The 25,614-nt window shown below is 31.5% G+C and overlaps 1 protein-coding gene across 3 annotated transcripts; it reads right to left on the bottom strand.

Moving 5' to 3' along the window:
• Positions 1 to 886: 886 nt before the first annotated feature.
• On the bottom strand, positions 887 to 23,877 carry LOC111034872 (lysine-specific demethylase 3A-like). Of its 3 annotated transcripts, none has more exons than XM_022316277.1 (14): positions 22,849 to 23,877; positions 14,025 to 14,329; positions 12,225 to 12,489; positions 8,424 to 8,642; positions 5,870 to 7,783; positions 5,654 to 5,807; positions 5,464 to 5,594; positions 4,637 to 4,888; positions 3,604 to 3,954; positions 3,284 to 3,529; positions 2,752 to 3,035; positions 2,366 to 2,652; positions 1,500 to 1,816; positions 887 to 1,234 (listed from the first exon to the last, which is right to left on the bottom strand). In XM_022316277.1, the coding sequence occupies exons 1-14, from the start codon at positions 23,719 to 23,721 to the stop codon at positions 989 to 991; spliced, it is 5,844 nt and encodes a 1,947-aa protein (XP_022171969.1). In that variant the 5' UTR covers positions 23,722 to 23,877; the 3' UTR covers positions 887 to 988. The 3 variants fall into 3 exon arrangements, with proteins under 3 accessions (XP_022171969.1, XP_022171967.1, XP_022171968.1); XM_022316275.1 differs by having other exon boundaries at positions 2,366 to 2,667; positions 22,849 to 23,876; XM_022316276.1 differs by having other exon boundaries at positions 2,366 to 2,667; positions 5,870 to 7,780; positions 22,849 to 23,876.
• Positions 23,878 to 25,614: the final 1,737 nt, after the last annotated feature.

The raw sequence follows: 25,614 nt of genomic DNA, 5'->3' as shown, positions 1-25,614 counted from the left end.
TGTGTGTAATGTTTGTGTGTGCGTTATCGATGAGTGATAGGTCATAGGTGTGTTTACTTCACACGGTATACCAACATAATAAATAATAAATTATAAATAATTGACATGCAAAAATAACGTAGATAATATATTGTTGTAGATATCTAATTAACGCGTGCGATTTTATTATGTGACGACTGTCTAAAAAAAAAGAAACACAATGAAGAAGATTAAAATTAAAATCGGAATTAAATGCGTCCATTTATAGTACTATTGATAATGTTATGATGAAAGGAACGGGCAATATAAATAATATACAGCGATGAAATGAACAGCGAACATAATATAATATAATTATATTACTTATCATAATTCATAGGTGTTATTGGGAGATTTGGAAAAATATTGTGGCATGCAATGTTTTCGTGATTTGGGAAAAAAATATAATGTACGAGAAAATAATAATAAAAAAAAATTATGTAAATAGTAACGTACAAAAAAATTAATATATTGTTTAAATCGACATTTCTTGTATAAATTGTACTATATCTTGTTTGTTTTTGTGTATTTTTTTCCAAATGACAATATATCATTTTAATAATGAATATTACTAAAATATGATGTTAACAAAATCAAAGATAGAAAATAATAATACAAATAAAAATAATAATAATCTAAAGTTCTAAATACAAGAAGTCATATTATCACAATTAAACAAAAAAAAAAATCAAACATATAATTTAATGAAAAAACCCCTTTTTGTGCTACCGGGAGCACCAACATAAAATTTATGAAACGTTTTTTTATCGTGATATAATATAAATATATATTATGTATATATTTATATAATATACTATATGAAAAATAGTAATATTATTATAACGGGAAAAAATAAAATGTTGTTTATAGATTATTTACAAATTAATATATGTAATAACAATGAGAGAAAAAATAGTCAAAATTAAATAATAATAAATTACCATAGACAGAAATAATAATAAATAAGCATTTACTGCTCCTGCTCCTCTTCCGGTTCCTGTTGTTCCTGCGGTTCTTCCAGATTTTCGTGCAACAATACCGAAATCGAATCCTTGATCGCGTGGAACATGATATTTTTTATCTGCAGCTTATCTTCGTGATTGCTGTGGCTGCTGGACAAGTCCCGGAACTCGTTCATTAAACGGAAACACTGAGACACGTTTTCGGGCGACACGAAGTCACCGGCCACCTTGATGCAGCTGTGCAGATTTCTCACCTGCAGACGGTACACGAGCACGTTTAGTAAGAGACAATTAAAAGTGTTTATAAATATTGTGTTCATAGTATAATGTAATATATTATTGTGTGTCGGTGAACAAACGTCGAAGAAACATGATGTGTTTCGTAGAATGAAAAAAAAAATTAGAACATTGTATTAATATTATGTAGTAACTAGTAGGTGTATTGAAAAATGGCAATAACAATATATTTATTATGAAGTATAATATGATGGATTATTATTATTATTATTATGGTTGTACCTGGTGTGGGGCTCCAGCCGGAATGAATATGGCGTCACCTAGACACTGTACCACTGCATAACCCTGGACACCGTACTCAGTATACAACCGAGCCCTGAGATCTGCGTCCAAGTATGAGGATTGGTCGTGGATGGGATCGTGGTTGGGTTCCAGTGGTTCACCGCGTTCGGCGCTCACTTTGTTCAACAGGTCGCGTATCGAGTCTGCGTCCTTGGCATGATAAATGTGCCACACCGCACCAGGCAACTCTTTGGGCTCGCGGGCCCGTCTCTTACTTGCCATGTCACAGCCAGCCTCGTCGATCGCCCGATACGCTTCTGAAAAATCCATTATATAAACAAATAAAACGACTGACCACATGGATATAGTGTAGTAGGCGTGTAAGAACAAACTAAACAAATGCATTTGTAAATTAAACCAACTAAATCATATGGACTACCCATAGATTATTGATAAGTAAACGTAAAAGAAAAATCTATATAAATATATAATATAAAATATAAAAATGAACTCGAGTGCATAAAATGTATTAAGGTTCGATTAATCAGTCAAGCAAACAGTGTTTTAGCACCTTAAATTATACGGTTGCTGAAATATAATTATCAAATTGCAATAGTTAATGAACAAAAAAACTTAAAACTGTTGGAAAAGAAATTGCATCATGAACATACGTTTTAATTCGCAAGAAAATAGTTTTAATACTATAGTCAATAGTATTCAAGAGTTCAATAATGTACTATAATACAACGTATGAACTGTCACCAGAGCAACTGATAAGATCATCAAGTGTGACAAAAATGTGTTTTAGAGATTTTGAAAATATCAATTTGCTTTTCTACATAAATATTATTGCTAATATTACTTACCCTTTACGTGCCATTCATGATCAGCTTCATCGTCTTGGTTCTCACTCTTGTGCGAAATAGCTACATACACCATTACATTAACTGCATCCGACACATCCAAATGTAAATTAGTTGTACTCATCAACTGTTTGCCGGAATCGCGATTTCCAGTGTTCCCGTAAGCTGAATACATTTTTGGCCCGAGATCTGGTCGTACAAAACATGCCGGTAATCTAGCTGCCAAATTAAGATTTCCGTCACGTAGAGTATAATCTTTTAACGGCAATACTCTCATTAGATCATCAAATCTGTATCGGAAAACGCTAAATACATTACATTCGTTTTACTATTCAAGAAACATAAGAACAACTGGAGATACATTGGACGTTAACAAAGAAAATAGTTACCTTTCCGGTAAGGTGTCCGCAAAATCAGTGCCAACTGGCCAGTCTTTTAGTTTCAACAACATTTGTTTACCGTCCAAACCCTTAAGGCGCTTGCTTTCGTCCTCGAAACCATCCCAAAACTGTTTCATTGTCTTACCCTCAACAAGCATACCGGTTGCACAGTCAATCAAATCGTTGGTAAATTCACCGAAGTCGCGACTAAACGAATTAGGACTCCACAATTCCGGATTTAACCTTTGGCCCACGTCACTGACCATCACTGGCTGACCTCTTTTCCACTGTTCCTGCAAAAAACATCAATCGATTGCCGTCAAATACATGTAGGTCGTCAAAACAGTAGATTATTTGAGATATTATTTCACAGCTAAAGTAAATATAACACATTAACACAAATCTAGCAAGCCTTAATACGGGCATCAATATTAGTGTATTCGATGCGAAAATCCTGATAGCCCATTTTTATAGGTGTATACCAGAATAATACGAGTAGTTATTTTTATATTCATATATGAGTAACTGGACAGGTATTTACTTGAAATATGTCGTAGTTGGTAGGATCTTCGGGATCCAAAAGTCTCAGCAGTTTTCCTTCACATAGCCACGTATGGGGATTGTTCGGGAAAAATTCTCGGCTCTCCGCCAGTGTCATTACACGTGGTGGAAGCGGTTGGCGTGGAATGGTTCTCAGATATTTATTTTTCTTACGGACAAAGTGTTTTAATGGCTGCTGTCTTCTCTCCGGATTAGATTGAATACTCGCTCGTCTGTCATTTGAGCACTGTGGAATACAAACGAAAATAGACAAATAATTAATAATTTAACAATAATTTAATTTGCATGTGTTTATTTTACCCCGGCAATCTGTGGTTCGATGTTAATAGAATTTTGGGAACGAACAATACTTTTAGATCCTTCGGCATTATTGTCCGAAGAGCTCTCATCAAGACTTTTCTTAGAGTTTTCAGCAGTACTGTTTACCACGTTTACGGCAGCGCTGTTTTTTGAGCCCTCAGCCGGAATGTTATTTGAGTCCTCAGAAAGTTTGATTTTTGAATTATCAGCAGAATCGTTTTTCAAGTTATCGGCAGAACTGATTTCAGAATTTTCAGCAGTACCATTTTGAGAGTTATCGGTATTTGATGTGCTTGCTTGTGATATTGAGGGCACATCGTCGTCGTCGTCGTCATCAGTACTGGCGTCACCCTTAAAATACAGAAATTACATATTATAGTGATAGTATGTATCTATATATATATAGCATATATCTGAACATATTATAATATACATTTTAGAGCCCGATATTATTATGTAATTAGGTATAATAATATTGAAAAAATAAACCATATATTTTACTATATTGGGAAAAATTGTATTTGTTTACAGGCAGGAAAAAATAAAGCACAAAGCTGAATCTAATGAAAAATAAGTATATGTATTACCAATTGACACTTAAGTGTAAAATTAAAAATTTGAATTACCTATGTATATTGTATAATTATATAAAGTTATAATGAAATGGCTAGACAAAATCGTATTTTGACACTCGTATTGCTTTGATAATTTAAGCACAATGTAATGGTATATAACAATTAATATAATATTCATAATATAATTAATATAATAAATCATCGATCATTTTTATCATGAGCTTTGGTTCACCTAGTGTTACAAACACTATTTAAAAAATTGTTCCTACAAATATTGAATTACCTATCTAAGAGTTTGTAAAATTTGTTAAATTTAGTGAGCAGATTATTAAAAAAATTGTGAAGATATAAAAAAATATTTAGTTTAAATACATAGATTCAAATTTGACTAAAAAAATAAATTACCGTTTAACTATAAAAAGTCATTTTACAAATTTTAAATAGAAATAAATATTTACCTGTGTCTCAGGGAAAGGATGTTCTGGACAACCACATTCGATTGGAAGGTTCCACAAAGTACTGATCTTGTGTAAATCAGAAAATACAACGTCCATCGAATCACTGGCTACGATTTGTGTAAGCATGAGCCGCTCGACGTCATGATTATGTTTGCTGTTACAAGTCATCCACGTGAACGTGTCCTTCTCTCGCAGGTCCTTCTTAGTCATGGTCGCAGCGTCTGGAGACTCCGACGAGCCGTTAAGACGCGCCTGCACAACAATCGTTGTATATTTGTGTTAATTGTATAGGTATAACATTGTAGAAAATATTTGAAATTAAACATATCTCTCGTAAATATGTGATTCGATTTAGCATTGAAAAATAAAAGCGAACCCATGAATAATAATTTTCCTAACTTCAATTTATGTAGTGAAACGTGAATAAACACAAACAGACCATTAAAAATAAAAAACTGATAGTTATATAACATATAAGTACTTCTGTAGGTATTAAAAGAAGAATTTTTTAATTATTTCCGGTTTCAGAATCATGAGTTAATAAATTAGCAATGAATTATTTTGTTTTTAATTTCGACTACGTCTACAAATTTGTATTCACGCATATTAACAGAATATTAACAAGAACACATATTAAAAGATACAAAAATAAAGTACGATAATTTCTTAAAACATATGTCTTATTAGCTTTTAATATATGCATTGGTATGTAGTTGCATTATTTTTCAACTGTACACTTTGCAAAAACTTATATAAGAAATGGTATAAAATAACTAGAAAAATATTGATTAAGATTAACGGTTATTTAAAAATATATACATATATACCTTAACACAATCGATGCAAACTCCAAAACCACATTTTGCGCAAGCCCAGTGGTAGTTAAAAATAGTCGTAAGACAAACATCACACATTTCCCTCACGCCGTTAGCTGCTTTTTTCCATGCAATAGGTTTGCCTGCAATACATATGAAAGATAAATTTTTTAATTTACTTTAATCACGCGAAATCAATTACCTTGGAAATATGGCGACAGAGTTAGAGCTTTATTTTCTTCTTTCACTAAATAGCAAAATTGACGACCGGCCTCAACTAACACTTTTTTTGCAACTTCAACATCTAACGAACTTGGTGGACATTCCGGGTTAGGCAGCCAAAGATTCGCATCATCCTAAAATAAATGTTTAATTAATGATTTCCTTTGTATTTTAAACATAATGTGCACAAACTTACTTCAGTAATATCCAAGAAAGGATCAGGGAATCCAGCATTCATTAATTGTCCAGTTTTGTTTGTGAACAACCGACGAAATGCGTAGAACCGACAAAAAATATTATCAATTTCATCCTGCGTCATTACATCATTCTTCTTATTGTTTATGAATATACGGCATTCTCGACATTTATGTATCTTTGGCCCAGCATTTAAACATGGGCCCGATTGAAAAAACCGCACTTCACCATCATTATTTTTTCCTTTTTTTAAAGGTATGCTTACAACAACTTTGGGTTTTCTCCCTCTTTTTTTAGGAATCTTAATGGGTGGAACTTTCTTTTCTGTTTCTAAAGGCCTGGCATTGTCTGTTGTGCTTTTATTTTCCGGAGGTATCGTGGGATTAGAAACCTTTCTTTTTTTATACTTTTTGGTTCCACCACCCGTTGATGTTGACGGTTCTGAGTGCGAACTACACGGCAACATTTCTGGAGGCGAAGTTGCCTCAATATTATCTTCTGACGAGCTTTTGGAAATTTTTCTTTTTTTGGTAATTTCACACTGTAAAACTGGAGGAGTATCATCCATTTGAGAGAAAGAATGAGATGGATTTTGATCGATATTAACTCCTGCTTCTTTCAAGTCTTCTGCCCATACATGGCGTTGTAACCATGCTTTCTTTAATTTGTGATGATGGGTTTTTATTCCACTAGACATATCTGTATAAGTTGCAGGCATTAGCACAGGAGGAGGTGTAGATGGAGAAGAATCATAGGTATTCGAGTTGGTCATTGGGACATTTGAAGAGGTTGTCACTGAACTTTCTGTCTTAACATTAGTTAACGATACAGTTGTCGAAATTGTAGTTGAGATTGATGCAGGAGCAATTGTTGGAATCTCGGTTGAAGCTGTGAACGGGGCTTTTGAAATGGAAGTTGGAATAATTGTTAAATTATTCGCTAACATGGTAGATGAAATGGAAGTTGGAATAGTCTTTGGATCAATCATTGAAACAGTAGACGGAATGGAAGTTGGAACAGCCATCAAATTACTTGTTGAAATGGTTATTGGTGTACTTGATGAATTACTTGCTGAAACAGTAGACGGCAAACTTATCGAATTGCTCGAGGAGAGTGTCGTCGTAATGATCGCTGAAATTGTAGTTGAATTGCTTAACGTGATTAGTGGTGAGCTCACATTATCGTTATTAGGCAAATACATTTCTAAATAAGTATGTTTTTTGGATTTAACACAAACATTTATATCATGTGTGTTTCTGGTATCTTGAGGATCTGGTTTGGCATTTTTGTAGTTAGAATTTAAATATAAAGGAACATCAGTTTCAGTTGTAGCTTTATTAGATATCATAACTAGATCTAATGCTTCCGTTTGGAGATCATCGACTGGTACTGCGACAGGTACAAATTTCGGAAGAGCACTAGACATCATTGCATTTAAATGTGCAGGAGGGGGAGTGTCTAAATCCCTTTGAGCTTGATCAGTTTGAGGTGGATACAAAGCATAACGACCATGTGTATTTAACAGAGGTCCAGGATGATGTGGTTCCGGAGAAGAGTTGTGACCTTTTGGTTGACTAGTATTGACCGAAGATGATGATGTCCTGGAGTAATGCATGGGTTTGGCTTGTTTTGGTTCTTTATTACAATCTAATTTTACAGCAGGGACTGTGAGAATAGTAGGAGTGCGATTATACGAATAAGCTTCTGCAACAGGTATTGATGAGTTTTTGTACGAAGACTCATTTCTAACTATCACTGATGAATTGGAAGGAGGTGCGTACACATGATTTGCATTCATGTAAGGAGCATACGAGATCATATTATTATGGTTTCCACTATCGTTGGTATTTATTAATACATTTTCATGATCGAAATTCGATGTAGGAACGGTCCGACTTCTATAATGTGCTTGCTGCTATGAACATACAAATAATAACAAAAGTTTAATTTATGTCTACACATTTTCAAAAACAAAAATATATTTTGCTTATGTAAAATGTATTTTGCGCATATTGTGCATAATATGAAAAAAATACAAATTATATTTTAATTATTTGTATGAAAGCAGACTCCCCAGTGCTCACGTATCGTATATCGATAAGGATTAAATAAAAATTAATTCTCGCCAAAATCTGAGAAAAATGCGGTCATAATGTTCATTTTTATATTTTTTTGGCTATACAAATTTAAGATTTTAATCTCAGATTTCTAGTATGCCATAATCATATAATGTAATTACTCATAAATATATTATTTATTTAAAACTCATAATACCATAACTAATATTTTATATTATTTGTTCTTAAGCTTTACGGAAATGGTTATAATTAACTTTTGAAAAACTAGAAATTTGAAAAATCACAAACACTTTAACTAATTGATTTTTAAATTAAAATATTCTTATTACAAGACACTAAGTTTTTATACTAATTTTCTAATTTCAACATTATTTGATTGATAATAAATTCGATTTTATAATAGTTATTACTTATTATTTAACTAAAAAAGAAATTGTTAATTATCTGTTAATGTAAGTTATTTAAGTTTACACTCACAGTAGGAGGCCTAGAAGATGACGGATCAACAGGTGTTGATCTGGAAGGAGCATATTTATTTTTCTTATCTTTCCAATCGTCGACGCCTCGATGATTGACTGTTTGATTTGCCCCATTAAGAGACGGATGCCTTTGCTTAGATGTTTCTTGAGTCTTAGGCCCTTGACTTGGGTACACATTTTTAGGCGGGGAAGGCAAATTTGATATCCAATTGGTTCTCTGAAGAAAACAATATTTAAATAATGTTGTATTTAACATACACTTTTTTTAAAATTCATATACTATGAGATATTTCAGGGGTCACATGATTAGGTTCAAATCAAATACATACTTATTTAATAAATATGACTGATTTAAACAGACTATGATAAAGAAATCTGAAGGCAAACATCCTAACATACATTTAAGCATACAACATTGAATTTCGACACATACATTCAATTATAGGATTGATTGGGAAATATATGATATTAATGTCTGTTTAAATACAATGCATATTTCTGTAAACATAGCAAACATTTATGTTATTATATTTAATAATAATATTAACGTTAACAGATATATTATATAATATGTATAATTATATACATAGGTATATGCATAATGCAGTAAGTTGTTGTCATCTATTTTTTCGATCCTGCTCATATTTATGTTTGTTTCCAAAATCTTTCTCCAATTATGAAGGTAAAGTGTACACTATTATTACGGTATTATTTATTTAACACGTACAATAAACGTTACACGACAAGTGTACAACTAATTATTTAATTGTATACTCAATATGAAACATATTATTCTATAAAGATTAAAAGATGGATTTCTTTTAAAACAATCTGGTTATATACGTTCTATTGTAAAGATAAACCATTTATCTAATACAAATAAAATAAAATACAATGGGCACGTTGCTATTAAGTGAAATATCTACTGTGAACTCTAGTGTTTTTTGAGCTGTATAATTTAATCAGTCTGTTTTTCACGTTAAATAGTTGATGGGCTATGTATTTTTAAAAATAAGACTTTATAATTGTTTGGGAATATGTATTAATTTTATCAATGACTAGAATAAAAAAATTGTTATTTAATATATTATTAACTTTTTTTTTTTTCCGTTTGAACCGACAGCAGAGGAGGATCTGTGTGAACACTACTATACTCCTCAATATATTGTTAACTTTACAACTTATGTTTGGAATAGTCTCTAGTTTTCTATTAAATGTATGTACATTTCGTTTCTTTTTTTGTTATTACATTTCTTAAAATACATAGCAAAATTAAACTTCACGAGTTTTATGTTTCAAATTAGAAATGTATAACATAAAAAAAAAAATTACTACTGCAGTTGCATCAACAAAAAACTTAATACGATTTGTTTTTAAATATTGTATTGCATGTTCTACAATTATGTGTTGTATATTTATTGTGTTAAAGAAATGTGTTTTAAAAGTAACATAATATAATAAATAGAACCTTTAACATTTGGAAATTGACACAAATGGTACTCTAGTTACAATTTAGCCCGAGTGCTTTAGGTATTTCACAATATGATTTATAAAAATTTTATTTAAAAAAACTGTACAAGTTACAGCAACACCATTTTTGACAAATAATATTTTTATACTAAATCAAATTAAATGGTTAGGTATTGAAAACATTTTTAACGCAAAGAACAATAATTGTTTAATGTAGTAATATATTTATGGTAAGGGGTGGGGAAATATGGGGATCCCCGTAACTTTTTTTTTACTTCTTTGCATCTCAAGGAAATGTATGCTCAGTTAAGTGTTTTTGTAGTATAAAAAAAAACACGCTGAAGTAGGTAATTGGCAGTTAAAGTGTACAACTGTTTAAAATTTATTTATACGACAAATAACGTCAATAACCGCAATAATAGTTAATTCTGATTCTGAGAAAATTAACATAAAACATGGAATATTCTAAACATGTATACTATTTATCATGAAGAGTTAATATTATATTTAATTACTTACAGCTATATACTTATATTTTATTAATTTTTAAAATATAATAAGTATTTAATTAGGTTCATTATTGTTCGGAAGTTCAGCTTCAAAATTTTGATTTTAAACTTTTCACGTTTATTATTGTAAATTACTGTGATAGTGCGACGCAGGAACTAGGCACTGATTTTATTGCAATTTCATTATAATAAGATATTAAATACTAACAGTTAATACTATTTGATGCATGATTACCAATAAGCATAATATATTCTTATCATTAGTACAAGTTAAACGGGTAGGCTTCATTGGCAAGTTACTGATTACTCATAATAACAGGAGATGAAGTAAGAGAGATGAGCTAATCTTAAAAAAGAAATATTTGATTTTGTGTTACAGATAGTATACCTACGTCAAATTGGGAATATTTTTTGCTGGAAGATATAAATAATACAAAAAAAAAAAATAATGTTCAAATGCCACAAATATTTGTAATAGGAATTTTATGTTAACAAAACATTCAATCTCAAGTAACATTCAAACATGTTATAGAATATTAGAATTCTGGTAACGTATTATGTATTGATGATGTTAAAAAGTTATTATGATTTAAGGCAGCATTAGAAGTTATTGAGTTGGATGCCACTGGACAAATTCATACTCCCCCCCCCCCTCCAGACAAAAACCTAAATACGCTACTGATTTAATGAATTTGGTAAGACGACGATATTTGGTGAAGCAAAAACTAGCAGTAATTAAAAGGGCACCACCTTACAAGCGTACAGCTAGCAATATATTGTACACAGTATATAGCACATTCATGTTCAGTAGTTCCAATTTCGTGTAGTAACTAGGACGAACCGACAACGGACACGTAAAGGTAAGAATACGAGTATTTTCAGTGTTTTGGTCATTGGGTTTTTACGATATTTTAACTTTTAAGCGAACTATGAGAATTTTTAAATTGCAATATTTTACATATTCATAACTAGCTTAAAAATTAATACATCGTAAAAAACCCATAAGAAACGCAGATATTGTTCAGACCATTAAGTTTCGTAATAAATCAACTTACTTTATTACTCAAGGTTACTACACAAAATTGGATCTAAAGCAGAACAAGTGAGGTCAACTAACAACTACACATGAGACTTCTTAAATACAAGCAAACACAAAAAAATAAACATCAGCATACAAGTGCGTAGCAAGAAATTTTATCAGGAGGGAAGGACGGCAATCAAGTGTATTTCTAAATTTTGATCCAAATTTAAAATTTAAACATCAATATATTTGGTAGCTATAGGCGGGAGAAGTGTCCCTCTCCTTTAACTACACCCTTGTGAGTAAATATATTATTATTTAAATTGTCATACAAGGTACTCATAATATTCATAATTTATGCTACTCAATGAAAGACACCTTGCGATGGTTGTTGATACATTTAGTTATTTTCCTTATAAAAGTATAGACAATCGAAATTTTTTTATTACTATCAAATTGTTTTGTACCTAAGCTAGTGTTTTCCAAATATTTTCACGATTAGGTTTTTGAGAATTTATTAAGACACTAGTGAGTGATGGATGAAAAATATAAACTAATATTTCTACTACTTTTGTTTAATTCGACATAAGTTTTCAATAAAATAAAAATACAGAAAGAATGGAAAATATACCTATAGGTTTTCGCATTATTAACGGAGCTACTATAATGCATTTGTCTTAAAAAACAATCTTCAAGGAATTAATATAGTGTTGCAAAAGTATAACAATATAAACTGTAAGGAAATTATATACAAAAAAAAAAAAAAAAAACTAAAGAACAATTAATCGAAAACTCTTACCCTTTGTTGCTGAGCAAGTTTCAGACTCTCCTCGAAATGCTGATGGACAGCTGCCTCGGCTTGTTGCTTTTCTGTGTGTTCGCGATTGCCTCTCTGGTGACGGTTTACCAACCGTTCGATTTCCACCTGCCCGTAGTCGTTATTCGAACCGTTCTCGATGGGCACACCTCCACCCCTGTGTTTGCCACCTCCGGCAGGGCCTTGCGCGTACGGTGGCTGTTTGGCTCTTTTCATTTCTTTGTAAACGTCCTTTTCCGTATTTCCTCTGTGGCGAAAAATAAAGAAAACGATGCATGATAGACAACATAATATATGAGTGTAGACAAGCTCGTTATAAGAAAATCTGAACAGGTTATGTCGCGGGTTTTGCGTCGTATATACGAGAAATTTTATTTGATAAAGTGTACCTACAGACGACAATTATTAAACCTGACAACTATACAGTGATATAAGTAATAATATATTTGTCAATTTGTCAATTCGTCATGTGTACATTTCAGTGTTTGCAAACTTCTCTAGGCAAACCGATTCACGTTCGTCAACTTAACAAAATATGAACTCGATCAACCACCCACACTGTCGTCGATCGTTTTATTTTATTCTCGAATTGTAAATTTCTAGGAAGGTACTTTTTTTCTATCTGTAAATTTCGTATTTATTTTCTTATAATACTTTAAAGCTCGGAATAATATTATTGTTATTGTTTACGATTATTTATAAGGAGGAATATCTATTCCCTTAATTACATAAAAAAAAAAAAACAATGATAATATAACAATACCATGATTAGGATATTCGTCGAAACGTTTTGAAATTTGTCTTACGCCGTTAAAATGCATTAAAAATGTCTTAAAAGAGTGGCCTATTACTCTATTTGTTCTTTAAAAAATAAAATAATTTTTTTTCAAACACTGAAATTCATTGTAATAATTGTGAGGTAACAGGACAAGATGTAGAACATAAAGTTATAGAAGTATCATAGTAATATTGCATATGCATTTTGGAATTAATATAAAAAATATACGAGTAATACACAAACTATATGTTAATACCTATAGGTAACTATAACTCTATTCGATAATAACAATCAAAAAATTAAAAACACTAATGCAATAGAAATTTGATTTTCCATGACTTGTCTATCCTTGTATTCAAAATAATCAAAGACGAGTAAGTATAAATGAAAATAATTAACTTGAGTTATGTTAAGTCAACGTTAAGAATGTTTATCTATAAGTTAATAGTTTAACTATTAGTTAAATAATATTCAATTTTAAAAATTCAATGATATAATGTAAAGAAATATTAACTTAATTCAGTTATTTTTTTTTTTTTAATTACCATATGAATCCCGGATATAGTGATTAAGGAACTTAATTTATTACAAAATATTTGGTTAAAATGAATCAAATCCCACCTTATTATTACTACACTCTAGCTGTAGTGGTTTGGTCGATTATTAGTAATTACTAATTACACGTTTGTATCAATTAAATCACTATTTAGGAATATTTATTTTGTTATTTGTACCTACCTATATAAAATATTTGATTGTGGAGTGATTAAACCACAAAACAAAATATTTAATAAGTTTTAACTATACAATTAGAGATACTATGTGATACGCATGAACATGGTTTTAACTTAGACAACGTATTATTTTTTAAATTAACTGAAAAAACTAAGTTGTCACAAAATTACAGGGGATTATTTTAATAGTTAAGTTAATATAAGTTAATGATAAAATTAACAAGCTAGTAAGAAAAATTAACTTTTCAATTATTTAGCGTTAAGTTGTACCTGTTATTTAGTTTTTGCTGTTCGTTGGGGCGAGGATGGTGGTAATAGCTGTTAGCCGCAGTCGAATTGTTGTTGCCGTTTGCCACAGCAGCGGTAGGCGGTTTCCACAGCATTCCGGCTGCTCCCATGGTCGGCTGCATCGCGGACGGCGTTGGAGTTTGAGGCGGCATCGCAGGTGGTGGTCCGACGGGCGGTGGGTGAAAAGGCTGATAAGGCAACATCATCTGTGGCATTTGCGCCGCGTTCGACATGAAAAGGCTCTGGTGTTGAACGCTGTCCACGTGTCTTATGGGACCGTTCGGCGACTGAAAAATGCGAAAGGTATAACAGTGAGTTGGTGGCAAACAACGAAGGCATAGAATGTTGTTCAATAATTATTGAATTATTTTGCACAATCGATGCAGCAGCAGTACCCCCCATGTGCACCCCGCGAGATAAGGACATAATATTGTGAACTTCGTTGGGAGGTCCACAGACACGTGTGCATACGATAAGTAATAACACAATAATACATTAATATATTATTATACAAAATAATATGTCTGTGGGTAGACCCGTGAACTATAATGATTATCATTGTGACGATTATTATCGATTTTACTGACGAGACCTAGCGCCTGGTTACGTATAAATTATAATGTGTAATACACGAGTGGATGTGTACCTGTGTGTGTAAATAAATAATAAATCCCAGTAGAATGAAATAAAACAAAACAAAGATATTGTGTGAAAGGTGTTCGATTGTAATACCGGATCTTCATAGAAACATTTTTAAAAATAAATTGGATTGTCCCAACTGTAATGGGAAAGTTGAGATTTAGTTTTGCTTACAATTTTACTACGTGTGTATACCTAGGGCATAATGAAGCTTATAAAATCAAACACGCATGGACGGAGATTATTCAGACACAAAAAACTGTTCAATAATCATAATACAATAAATAATTATGTACCAAAATACTTTCAGCTTCAAACTTTAATTCACCGTCAATAGATATTAAAACTGATAGCGGTGGAAGCTTTATGATTGAAAAATGCTCATGTGCAATGAGACGAATAATTATTCATTTCATACAAACATATTATGCAAATGCAAATCAACGTTGTGCAACCAGAGGTGTTTCAGTAGCATAAAACGTGCAAAAATAATATTTGGGCTTAGAAATATTAACAACATATTATACAAAATACATGCGCTAAGAATAACAATAATTATGTATAAAATAAAAATCTTCTAAGCGTGAATTCTTAATAACATGAATTGCTATTTATATAGGGGTTTTGGCATTCGCGTAGCAAGTAATACTGATATTACACATATTATTGTAATTCTAACCGAAGCAGGCGATCTATTAAATTGTACACATATACCCAACGGTTGCCTATACACATTTCTCCTGCAGTGAATAGTCGATAAAATGCATTTTTACACTTGTGTTACTATTTATTAGTTGTCCATTCTAGTCATTGCACAATATATACATTTATGCCGAATGCCGATAATTCTATATACCTAATTGCTCATGATCAAGAAATCGCGCCGAATTCGGATAGTAATGTTGTGAGTTATTTTATCTATTAAATAAAAGTTTTAATATTAAAGTCGCGCTGGTCGTCAATGCCACGAAACAGTATATTTTAGTGAATTAAAATTTGACAATTTGATTTATTTTTACAGTCCTAATTAGCTAATGAAAAATAATAAATTATAATACATTTTACGTATATTCAAATTCGGTAGATTACCTTGACATCGTCCCGTTGTAGATCAACTGCTACACGAACGGCGGTATTTTTTTGAAAAATAATACGGCAAAACAAACACAACGCTCCACGTTATGTTATTTGAAAAAAATATATAAATAAATTTACATTATACTATACCCAAGGGCGTTCGGGTAATCTCTGGGTTTGGTATAATGATGCGGATCCGATCGGACATAGATTGCAGACACCACGCGGTAGACAGGTCGGGACGGAAAGAAAGACTACTTATTATAGTATATACCTCCGCGGGAAGTATAATATGGTTTCCTTTATAAATAATTTTCCGATACGTCAACGGCGAGGGGGCGGAGGGGGGAAGGGGGAATAATAAAAAGTTTCGAAGTCGCAGGATTCGTTCAATTTTCCAAACGGTACCCGTCGCGCAACACCCACAGCGTAAAACGTCATTATTTACATGGCACGTATAACGGCGTAATACAATAATATGACGACGACGACGACGATCGTGTGCATCGCATCGGTCTGTGTACACAACACCTATACGCTGAAACGTAATATTGATGCAATTATTCGTGTTTTACAATATAATAATATACGGACGTGACGTGCGATAAAACGTACCCAGTTTTGGCCGCGCGACCGACTGCTGTAAAGAATTATATTATTATTATTATTATTATTATTATTATTATTATTACTGTAGAGGGTTGAGCTCGGGGCCCCACACGACTTATTATCGCGACACCGGCGAGATATTTACGACCCGACGAGAGTGAGTTTATGACAACCCGGCCGGGTCTAGGTACGCGTATGATATAATAATATTTGCTTATTGTTATTATTATTATTATTATTATTATTATTATTATTGTCATCATCATTACCCGAGTATGGGTGCTATTATTATTTTTCCCACCAAAACAAACACCGATAATAATGCAATATTTAAAAATATATACCACGGTGTACAATATCCCACTCGATAATAACGCGACAATATTATGTGCGTATATTATAGCACACTTCCCGAAACCGTCGACAAACATATATTATTTGTTATCATTATGAACTTTTAACGCGAGTATAATATTGTACTACCCACGTCGACATGTCTCATTATTTTATCTTGAGTTTTGATCGAGTTTGTGACATATTTTTCTCGACCGTCTAAAAGCCGGTTTGATATGTTATAATATTCTGAGTACTTATACGCTTTTCCCACAGAATTGGTATTAATAATAATATTATAGAACGATAAGATAAAAAGCTAATATTATTTAATATTCTCGGTCGTCGCTCCAAAAGCCTTAAAGGAATAACGACTTTTAAAAATATATATATACTTACAAACTGTAAACCGCGCGAGGACCTATAACTAATAACAATGGTTTAGTACGTAAAAATTTAATAAATAATGTTCGGAGATAATAAATAATAATGATTATGTGTATATATGTAGTATTATTTATTTTATTTTCCCGTTTATAGCAGAATATATAAAGTCGGACAAATATTGGAAATCGATAAAAATGTAGGTATCTAGATTTGTATAAATATTAAACTGTGTAATAAAAATAAAAAAATAATCGTAAAATATATAATTTCATAATCACATAATATTATGTATAATTCTACACCTTACATGCCTTCAATATAATAATAATATATTATGATAATCAGCTAAAAGTAATTACCTGTAATTTGTTGAACGGCCGAAGATTTATAGGGCATGAGTTCGTTAAATAATAACGTTTATTTTTGTGTTATCTATTTAGAAGTATTTATACTGTTGAAATGGGAAATATTGAAAAGTTTAAGTGAACAGTTGATTTGACATCGAGACTCATAGCGCAATCAAATTATTTAACGCAGAAAAAATCATTCTATTAAATTTTATTTCGTCTAAATTCCATTAAATCCCATTTTATTTATATGGACACATACAATTTATATATAAGTTATAGTGTACTAACTCTACCAAAGATTAAAGCGACGAAATAAAAATGACAAATTGAGACATTTCAGTCTTAATAAAAGAGGCCATTAAATACAATAATATATAATATCGAATTTTCGACATTCAGTTTATCATGGACGTAAATAAAAATCAAACCAGAAGATTAAATTATTATTGTTTATTACAACATAAATAAAAGTGATCTCATCTATTCGGTTTTTTTAAACATATTGGTTAACTAAAAGCAATAACAAATTAGCAAAAATATAATTTAGCACCTAACTGTTTATGAGAATATAAAAGAAAAGAAGTCTCATAAAAACCCCAAGAGTTGAGTAATAATTTGCAGCCTTTTATGCACAGAAACCATTAATTATCTTTAACGAGGTGATGAAATATTAATTTTATTCCTTTTGGGGAAAGCTTTGACGAAAATTTAATTATTTTTAAATTTTGCCTTTATACTATATAATTTCCAAAATATTATATTTCAACAATGAAACTAAAGTTTAAGTATTTTAGAACTATGCTTATGCTCAAATAAACTTGTATTTTGATAATAATATATTATAAAGTGTACCTAAAATTTCATTATATTTATTTATTGTTAATTTTTATAGAATCTCATTATATAGTTATTAACATAATATAATTTGTAATACATTTATACCTTTGTATCTAATAAATTTAATTCTTTTTAAATTTTTTTTTAAATTTTTACAAAAAATACCCTTTAATAATAGGGAAAAATTACAATTAGAAAAAATATAAGATAAAGATAATAAACAATTTTTAATTTAAATTCATCAAATATATGATATCATATATCTTTTACAATAAATTTATTTTATTGATGTACAATGCTGTACAGAACTTATGGTTATAGTTTAAAAAAGTTTTCCATTCACAATTGTTGTGTAACACCAACCCCTTGCAGCACAACGAACTAACCTGACTCCCAAACTTGTAAAATCTTCTTAATTTAAAAACAAACTTTAATAAACTGTATACATTATTATTATTTCTGAAAACAAAAACTATTTTAAATATCAATTTATTGCTTTATAACAAAATATTATTCTTTGTATTTTACATTGAACTTTGCAGTCAAATGAGAATACATTTCTCGAACTCACACAATAGATTTATCATTAAAATAATATTTATACTAAAATTTACATATTGATTAATTATAACTACCGAGGCAAATTAAATAGTAACTAGTAATAATATCATTTACCAAATAAATAAATAAAATAAGTAAATTTAAAAATAAAAGTCATGATATCGATGTATAATTATAGTTATAATAATTAAGAATGTTTTGTAGCATATTAGTAATTATGTATACCTATATTTATTTATTTGTATGAATAAGTTATTTTGTTTTATAATAGCAGCTATAAAGTAAATTAATTTAATGGACTTAGGACTTAGATAAATGAAACGGAACTACCTATAAATATTATAACACATACAAGTACCTATATTTAATATTTTTATCGTTTGTAAATAGTTAAAATATTTCTTTAAGCTGTTGTTCATTAATTATTTATGATGACCTACAAATTCAAAAAACATTTGGTTTCATTTAAAAAGGAACATTTTTTTTTTGCACAAAATGACCAAAAACATCTTATTTCTTAAGGCGAATAATATAAAATATGAAATATGTAAGTAAAAAATGAATTAATTGCTTACAAATAATTGTATTTTAATTAATTAGTAAAGAACGCACATTAATTATACGTATGTATATATGATCAGCAACAGATGTCATTGATTAATTATCCATAGAGTGTTAAAATACAATTTTAAAACTATCATTAATATGATGCAATTATATTTTTCCATATTATGTTAATTGAGTTGTAGTGACATTTTAGAGTTAATAATACGATTTGAAGTAGGAAATTACAACAGACAAACAAGCTCTGTTTGAATTTTCTCTTAAAATGAGATAACCACAATATTATAATAGAATATTACATTGAGTATCTTAATTATTTTTTATTTATAATAACGTTTAAAACATAAAACTCATAAGAACGCATTTCAAAAAAGATCTCCGCTTTTGTTAATACGTTTGAATGTATAAATGTTGTGCATTACGGTGGTCGGATATTATCTGGTCGAAGCTGAGGAGAATAAAATAACCCATTAAACCTGCTAAAAATGTTGGATCTATTGCTCACGGAACAAAACACATAAATAAAATATATATAAAGTACACGAACATATTATAGAGGTCGTTTGGGTGTTAAAAAAGGGATTGTATGCTGGAAAAAAGCCTTTTGACTAATGATCTACAGTAGCCATTACTATATTTTACATCAATATCTTATATTAGGTATAAACTTATATAATATATTAGTGCCAATTGGATATGTATAGTGTGCAAATCAAATCGCCAACCGTCGTACATGATGTTATATAATAATCATTTGAACGTTTATATAACATAATAATAGTATATATATGTAAGTAGGTTTTCTTAGAGTTGGAGATATTATTGGTACCTATTGATACTGTTTGTTATCGCCCCGCAACCCCGAAATATGTTAAATGGATACCAGGTATACCGTTCGTCGGTAGTCTTTAATTTTACAATTCTCATTTATTTAAGATGGATAATATTTCTCTGTATCTTAGTAAGTTTACTCAGTTTACTGGAATTTATTACACCGAAGTCTAGTACGCGATTTATAGAAAACGGAAAAATACTCTTTAAGTTTTTATGTCGAATGTATTGTATTTATTTTATTTTATTAAATTATTGGACTGTCGCAGGTGTGTCGCTGGCTTTTCGGCTGAAGTGTATGTGTCAACCGTGGCAAATGATTACACTACCGACCGGTCTGTCTTCTAAACGTTCTTTTAAAATATTATGTTAAAAATGTAATTTAATTTATGAGTTGCTCTAAAATAGTGAAATTGCATTTTTAGTTGTTATAACAAAAACATAATACAAATTATTATTATCGTTAAAAAAATAATACGTGAATGAAATGTCTGGCAACAGTAAAAATAAAAATTAAACGCTTTAGAAAATTGTCCATTTTTTTTATGCTTATTATTATTTACTTTTGTTTGAAAGTTTTGTTAAGATACGTAAAAAACTGTCTGAGCAAGACTGACGGTCGCCCGGCAGTGCGATAACAAACAAGTACCATTATTAATATTATTGAAGAAAACGTCTCATATATGAAACCACTGTTATTACATACAATGTTGCGTAGTGAAAAAAAACATATATTATACCAATTATAAATCGATAATAAAATAAAAAAATTCTATTACGTAGCTGGATATACACAATCAGCTACTATAGGTCAACTATACAAAGTGTTTTGTGAGGCAAAAAAGAATGGAATGTGTTTCTTCGTTTCGAGATTACTGTGCGTTAGTAATAAATAATAATTCGTATCAGAAGTATATTGAATATTATTATGATTATTAACATGTGAGAGACAAAAGTCGTCTGCATAGGAAAATAAACTTAGAAACGACCGTAGTGACGTCAAAGTCTTCCGTCGACTGAAATAACAATATATATACTATTATATCGTACAACATAATACAAAAAAATTATGTAAAATGTAATTTAATTGGCTTGTTGTTTAGAAAATGTTTTATCATCATTAATAGCGTTATGCGTCTTACATATTCCGAACGAAAAAATAAAAATACATCGCAAAAGTGGACTACATAATACTTATTACACATTACATTGGGTAGGTCTTACCACTTTTATTTTTACTTTAAATCCGTTAATTAAATATTAAGTACCTAGCCCACTTATCTATGCAAAAAACGAACCACACGAATCGAAACTCGCTTGTGCGAGTGTGTCAAATTCACAAGTACAATTCCTGCCAGTGCGATGTCCATACGATAAGGTTAAATGATTATTATCCAATTATTCATTGCCTACGGCCGAAACGCGTCCTCCCCTTTCCGGATTGGGTTGTACCACGTCACCCTTCGGCAATTTTTTTTTTCGGTCGGCGAATTTCGGTTTGCATATTACTGCAGATGTAATAGTGTATTAATAATAATTGTAAACGCACACGATATTACTCTACATAATAATATATTATGTACACGCTTCCACGAAGCCGATGAAATTAATTTTGTAAGTTATTACATGGGCTAAAATATGTGCGAAAACTTTTGAACTGATTTAGTAGATAACTATACCACACAATTTTAAAAACTTTTTGACAATTTAATTTATTTACCATTTATTTATATATTGAGTGCGCCACAAATAGTAATATTACGGGATAGAGTACGAACTATTTACTTGGGTGAATTTAAATGAAAATTTGAATGAAAAATTTAAATGGTTAATACCAAAGTTCAAATGGCAAAAAAGAAACATCAACGGAATTTGCGGATACGTCAATAAGGTGTGTAATATAATATCTTGAATTCATATAACCGTATTTAAGGACAATTCACGATTGTATGATTCATTTTTTAACCGTTTCGAAGCAATCAAAACGCGTTTGAGTGATTTAACCTATATACCTATATTATAGTGCAAGCATTCGGATTTACATAACAATTTAACACTTCAAAACTGTAAGTACCTAATCGTTTGCAACACATTAAGCCGTTTTGACGGTATCGCATAAATGTAGTAAAATATGTAAATATAATCGTTTATTTTTACTATTATAATTTATTTATTATTATTATTATTATTATTATTATCATTACACGGAATCTATTATAATAATTTGATGAGAATACCGAAACGGTTTGGAGATTTATTATGAACCCCCCCGATTCAAAACTTTATGCAATACGATATTTTTTACATCATCTGCAATTTTGAATTTTATTTTTCGCTAGCGCTTTTGGTTTTGAAAAAATTACGTTTACCATGGAAAACTATTTTTTTTAAATGTAACCATAAAATATAAAAACAATTTTTTTTCTTTCGATTTGTGTAACCATTCTAATGGTTTGAATGCTTTTTTCGGTGCATTTAAATGAAAACCCAAATCACATTCCTACTTACAATAGGAGAGGTCATGCGACACAAAACCAAACAAGCGCACTCCATCACGCAAGCACACCATCACACAAGCACTCAAACACGCAAACACAAACACACAAACACACACGTACCTGCAACATGTGAGGGTCCCTCCAGACGGGTATATTGTTGAACGTAGACGGCGGCGTCTGATGTTGTTCGTTGGGCGGCGATACGGCGGACGCGTGGTCGTCGGAACCGCTGAACGCGCTCGAATGGGACCCAGACCGTTCGTCGCCCGAATTGAGCGTGCGCGACGAACTGAGACCCGAGTCAGACCGGTCAGCGGCCTCGGGGTACGGCGTGGCCACGGCGGCCGTGGCGTGCAGCGCGTTGTTGGACGAGGGCGGCTGAAGCTTTGACTGAAACGACGTCGAGTTGACAACGGTTGCGGTAGCCGTGGTAGTGGTGGCCGCGGCGGCGGCGGCGGCGGCGGCAGGGTTGACAGACGCGCCGCTGTTAGCCACTACGGCCGGATACTGATGATGACGGTTCCGGTATTGTTGATACTTTTGCTGCTGCTGCTGCTGCTGCAGCATTTGATGGTGGCGTAACTGATTATGTCGTTGTTGTTGCTGTTGCTGCTGATGCTGCTGCTGTTGCTGTTGCTGCTGATACTGTTGTCGTTGCTGATGCTGCTGCTGCTGCTGTTGATGATGAAGTTGCTGCTGCTGCTGATGTTGATGATGGAGTTGTTGTGACTGTTGTGGATGCCGTTGTTGTTGTTGTTGTTGCTGCAGCTGTTGTTGATGCATGTGTAGCTGTTGTTGTTGATGCTGCTGCTGTTGTTGATGATGGTGTTGCTGCTGTAGCTGCGGCTGCGGCTGCTGGAAATGGTGCAAAGGCGGCGGCAGCGGAGGTGGCGGCGGCGGAGGTATCCTTTTGGTTTTGTCACCGTTAGCGGTGGCTTCGTCCGTACCGCCGCCCCCACTTGTGCCCCTAACGCCGCCCAAATTTTCGTCCATGTAACTCGGCTGTGCCCAGTGCACCTTTCCATAAGCATTATCGACGGGACCTACCCACGCCAAAGGTTGTCCGTGCCCTGACGTCTTTGCACGATTCGTCTACACTTTGCCCTAGCCGAATTTGCCGATGGCACGACGCACTGCGAACAACATCACCACACATCGATATTCAATTACATACATTTGTCTCAAAATATTGTAATATTATTGCAAGTACGTTATAAACGACGCACAGTAACGTACAAAGTATATTAGGTACCATATCTAATCCAATTATTAAATAATGATGCGCGACAAGTTGGGTTCTAGTCGGCGATCAAAACGTATACACATTATCTAAGTGGGTCACCTAACCCACCTTGGTACTTAGATATATTATATATTTTAATCGGATAAAAATATAAATACATATGTTTTCCATTCGTCCTCGTCTCGACTTAAGTATTATATTGTATAGATCTTTCGGGACCTTTCTTTACATTTCGGGATTCTGTTAGTTTTTAATTAAAAATCCTGTTTTAGTCCTTTTAGCGGTCTTTATATACCAAGACTGATGTACCCGCGTATGAGATTCATCCCGAGAGTTATTGACTCTATACAGTAGAACAAAAATAATACTTAATATATATACATACCGATGTACACGAATAAACCTTTTAAAGTATTAAATTACAGTTCATATAGAATTTTTCATATAATACTCAAACGATGACATATTATATGCCACCCATAAAGTGTATGGTCACGGGCCCGAAATCATTCTGTTATTATTATTACCATGGTTATTATGAAAGACGTTCGTCGGTATCCGCTAATACTTCAATAAAATTACACAAAAATATGTACTTAAATGATTTCGACCCTATCATAAATATTTCTTTTGTTTTTTTCGTGGTTCCTGAGACAAAAACCAACATAAAATAATAATTAGTAAATACAATATAAATTGGATACACAAAAATGTGTACTTAAATGATTTCCACTCTATCATAAATATTTCTTTTACTTTTTTTGTGGTTCCTGAGACAAAAACCAACATAAAATAATAATTAGTAATACCATATAAATTGGATTCAATCGTAATCTTACGACTCGTCTCCACATATTCCTACATCTGCAAGTCGTTTCCTGGATAATTATATAATTGAACAGAAATACTTTTTGTATTAGGCATATTATGGTGTTAAATGTATATGGGTGTTTTTAGGACACTTAAGGGGGTATGTGCAATGATAATAAATGAATATTAATCATCCTAAAAAAGATTTTGAGCTGTTATTTTTTTTTTAGTGAGAAATTTAGAAATCCCAAAGGTCCAAGATCTTTGTATACTAATACATTTTTAGTACCTTAAATGTTGGGTATGGTGGAAAATCCACTTTACTAATTAAACTTATTCCAGTAATTTAAAGTATTAGTTTTTATCATACTTATACTTATTTGCATTGTCTCTATAATAAAATACGTCATAATATGTAGTTGCGCTAAAAATGTAAAACAAAACTGTACAGTAATTAGTATGAAATCTCCGTTTACTTAAAACAGTTAAGACATTCGCAGAAATTATTAAATATGCTAAAGAACCGTGATATAAGGTCATTACACCAGTTGCATTATAATAATGTAGACACGATAAACATAATACTAAAATAATATATTATGTATAATATTATGATAATATTTTCTGACGTTTACATAAACTATATATTACATTATATACAAGTACCTATACCACCTTAACAGCTGTTGTCATTATAATCGATTTGAGTTTAATAATTTTTTTTTTTATTGATTTAAAACCCGGCAACTATGGCCTTTAAATGAAAATATTATACATAGGTACAGTCAACAGGCGTACAGCCATAAATATATATATTCACCGTAAAGTACAGA

This window comes from Myzus persicae, unplaced genomic scaffold (assembly GCF_001856785.1).
Source record: "Myzus persicae strain clone G006 unplaced genomic scaffold, MPER_G0061.0, whole genome shotgun sequence".
Classification (NCBI taxonomy): domain Eukaryota; kingdom Metazoa; phylum Arthropoda; class Insecta; order Hemiptera; family Aphididae; genus Myzus; species Myzus persicae.
Note: the sequence above shows the minus strand (reverse complement) of the source record. Positions and strands in the feature narration are given on the sequence as shown.

What these genes read in the sequence shown, in the direction of transcription:
- LOC111034872 (XM_022316275.1), bottom strand. Translation starts at nt 23,721, where the DNA reads ATGGACGAAAATTTGGGCGGCGTTAGGGGCACAAGTGGGGGCGGCGGT. An exon ending in CAGCAAAAACTAAATAACAG is followed by an intron (nt 12,490 to 14,024) that starts GTACAACTTAAC and finishes TTTTCGCCACAG; the next exon opens with AGGAAATACGGAAAAGGACG. An exon ending in ATCCTTTCCCTGAGACACAG is followed by an intron (nt 3,955 to 4,636) that starts GTAAATATTTAT and finishes CTGTATTTTAAG; the next exon opens with GGTGACGCCAGTACTGATGA.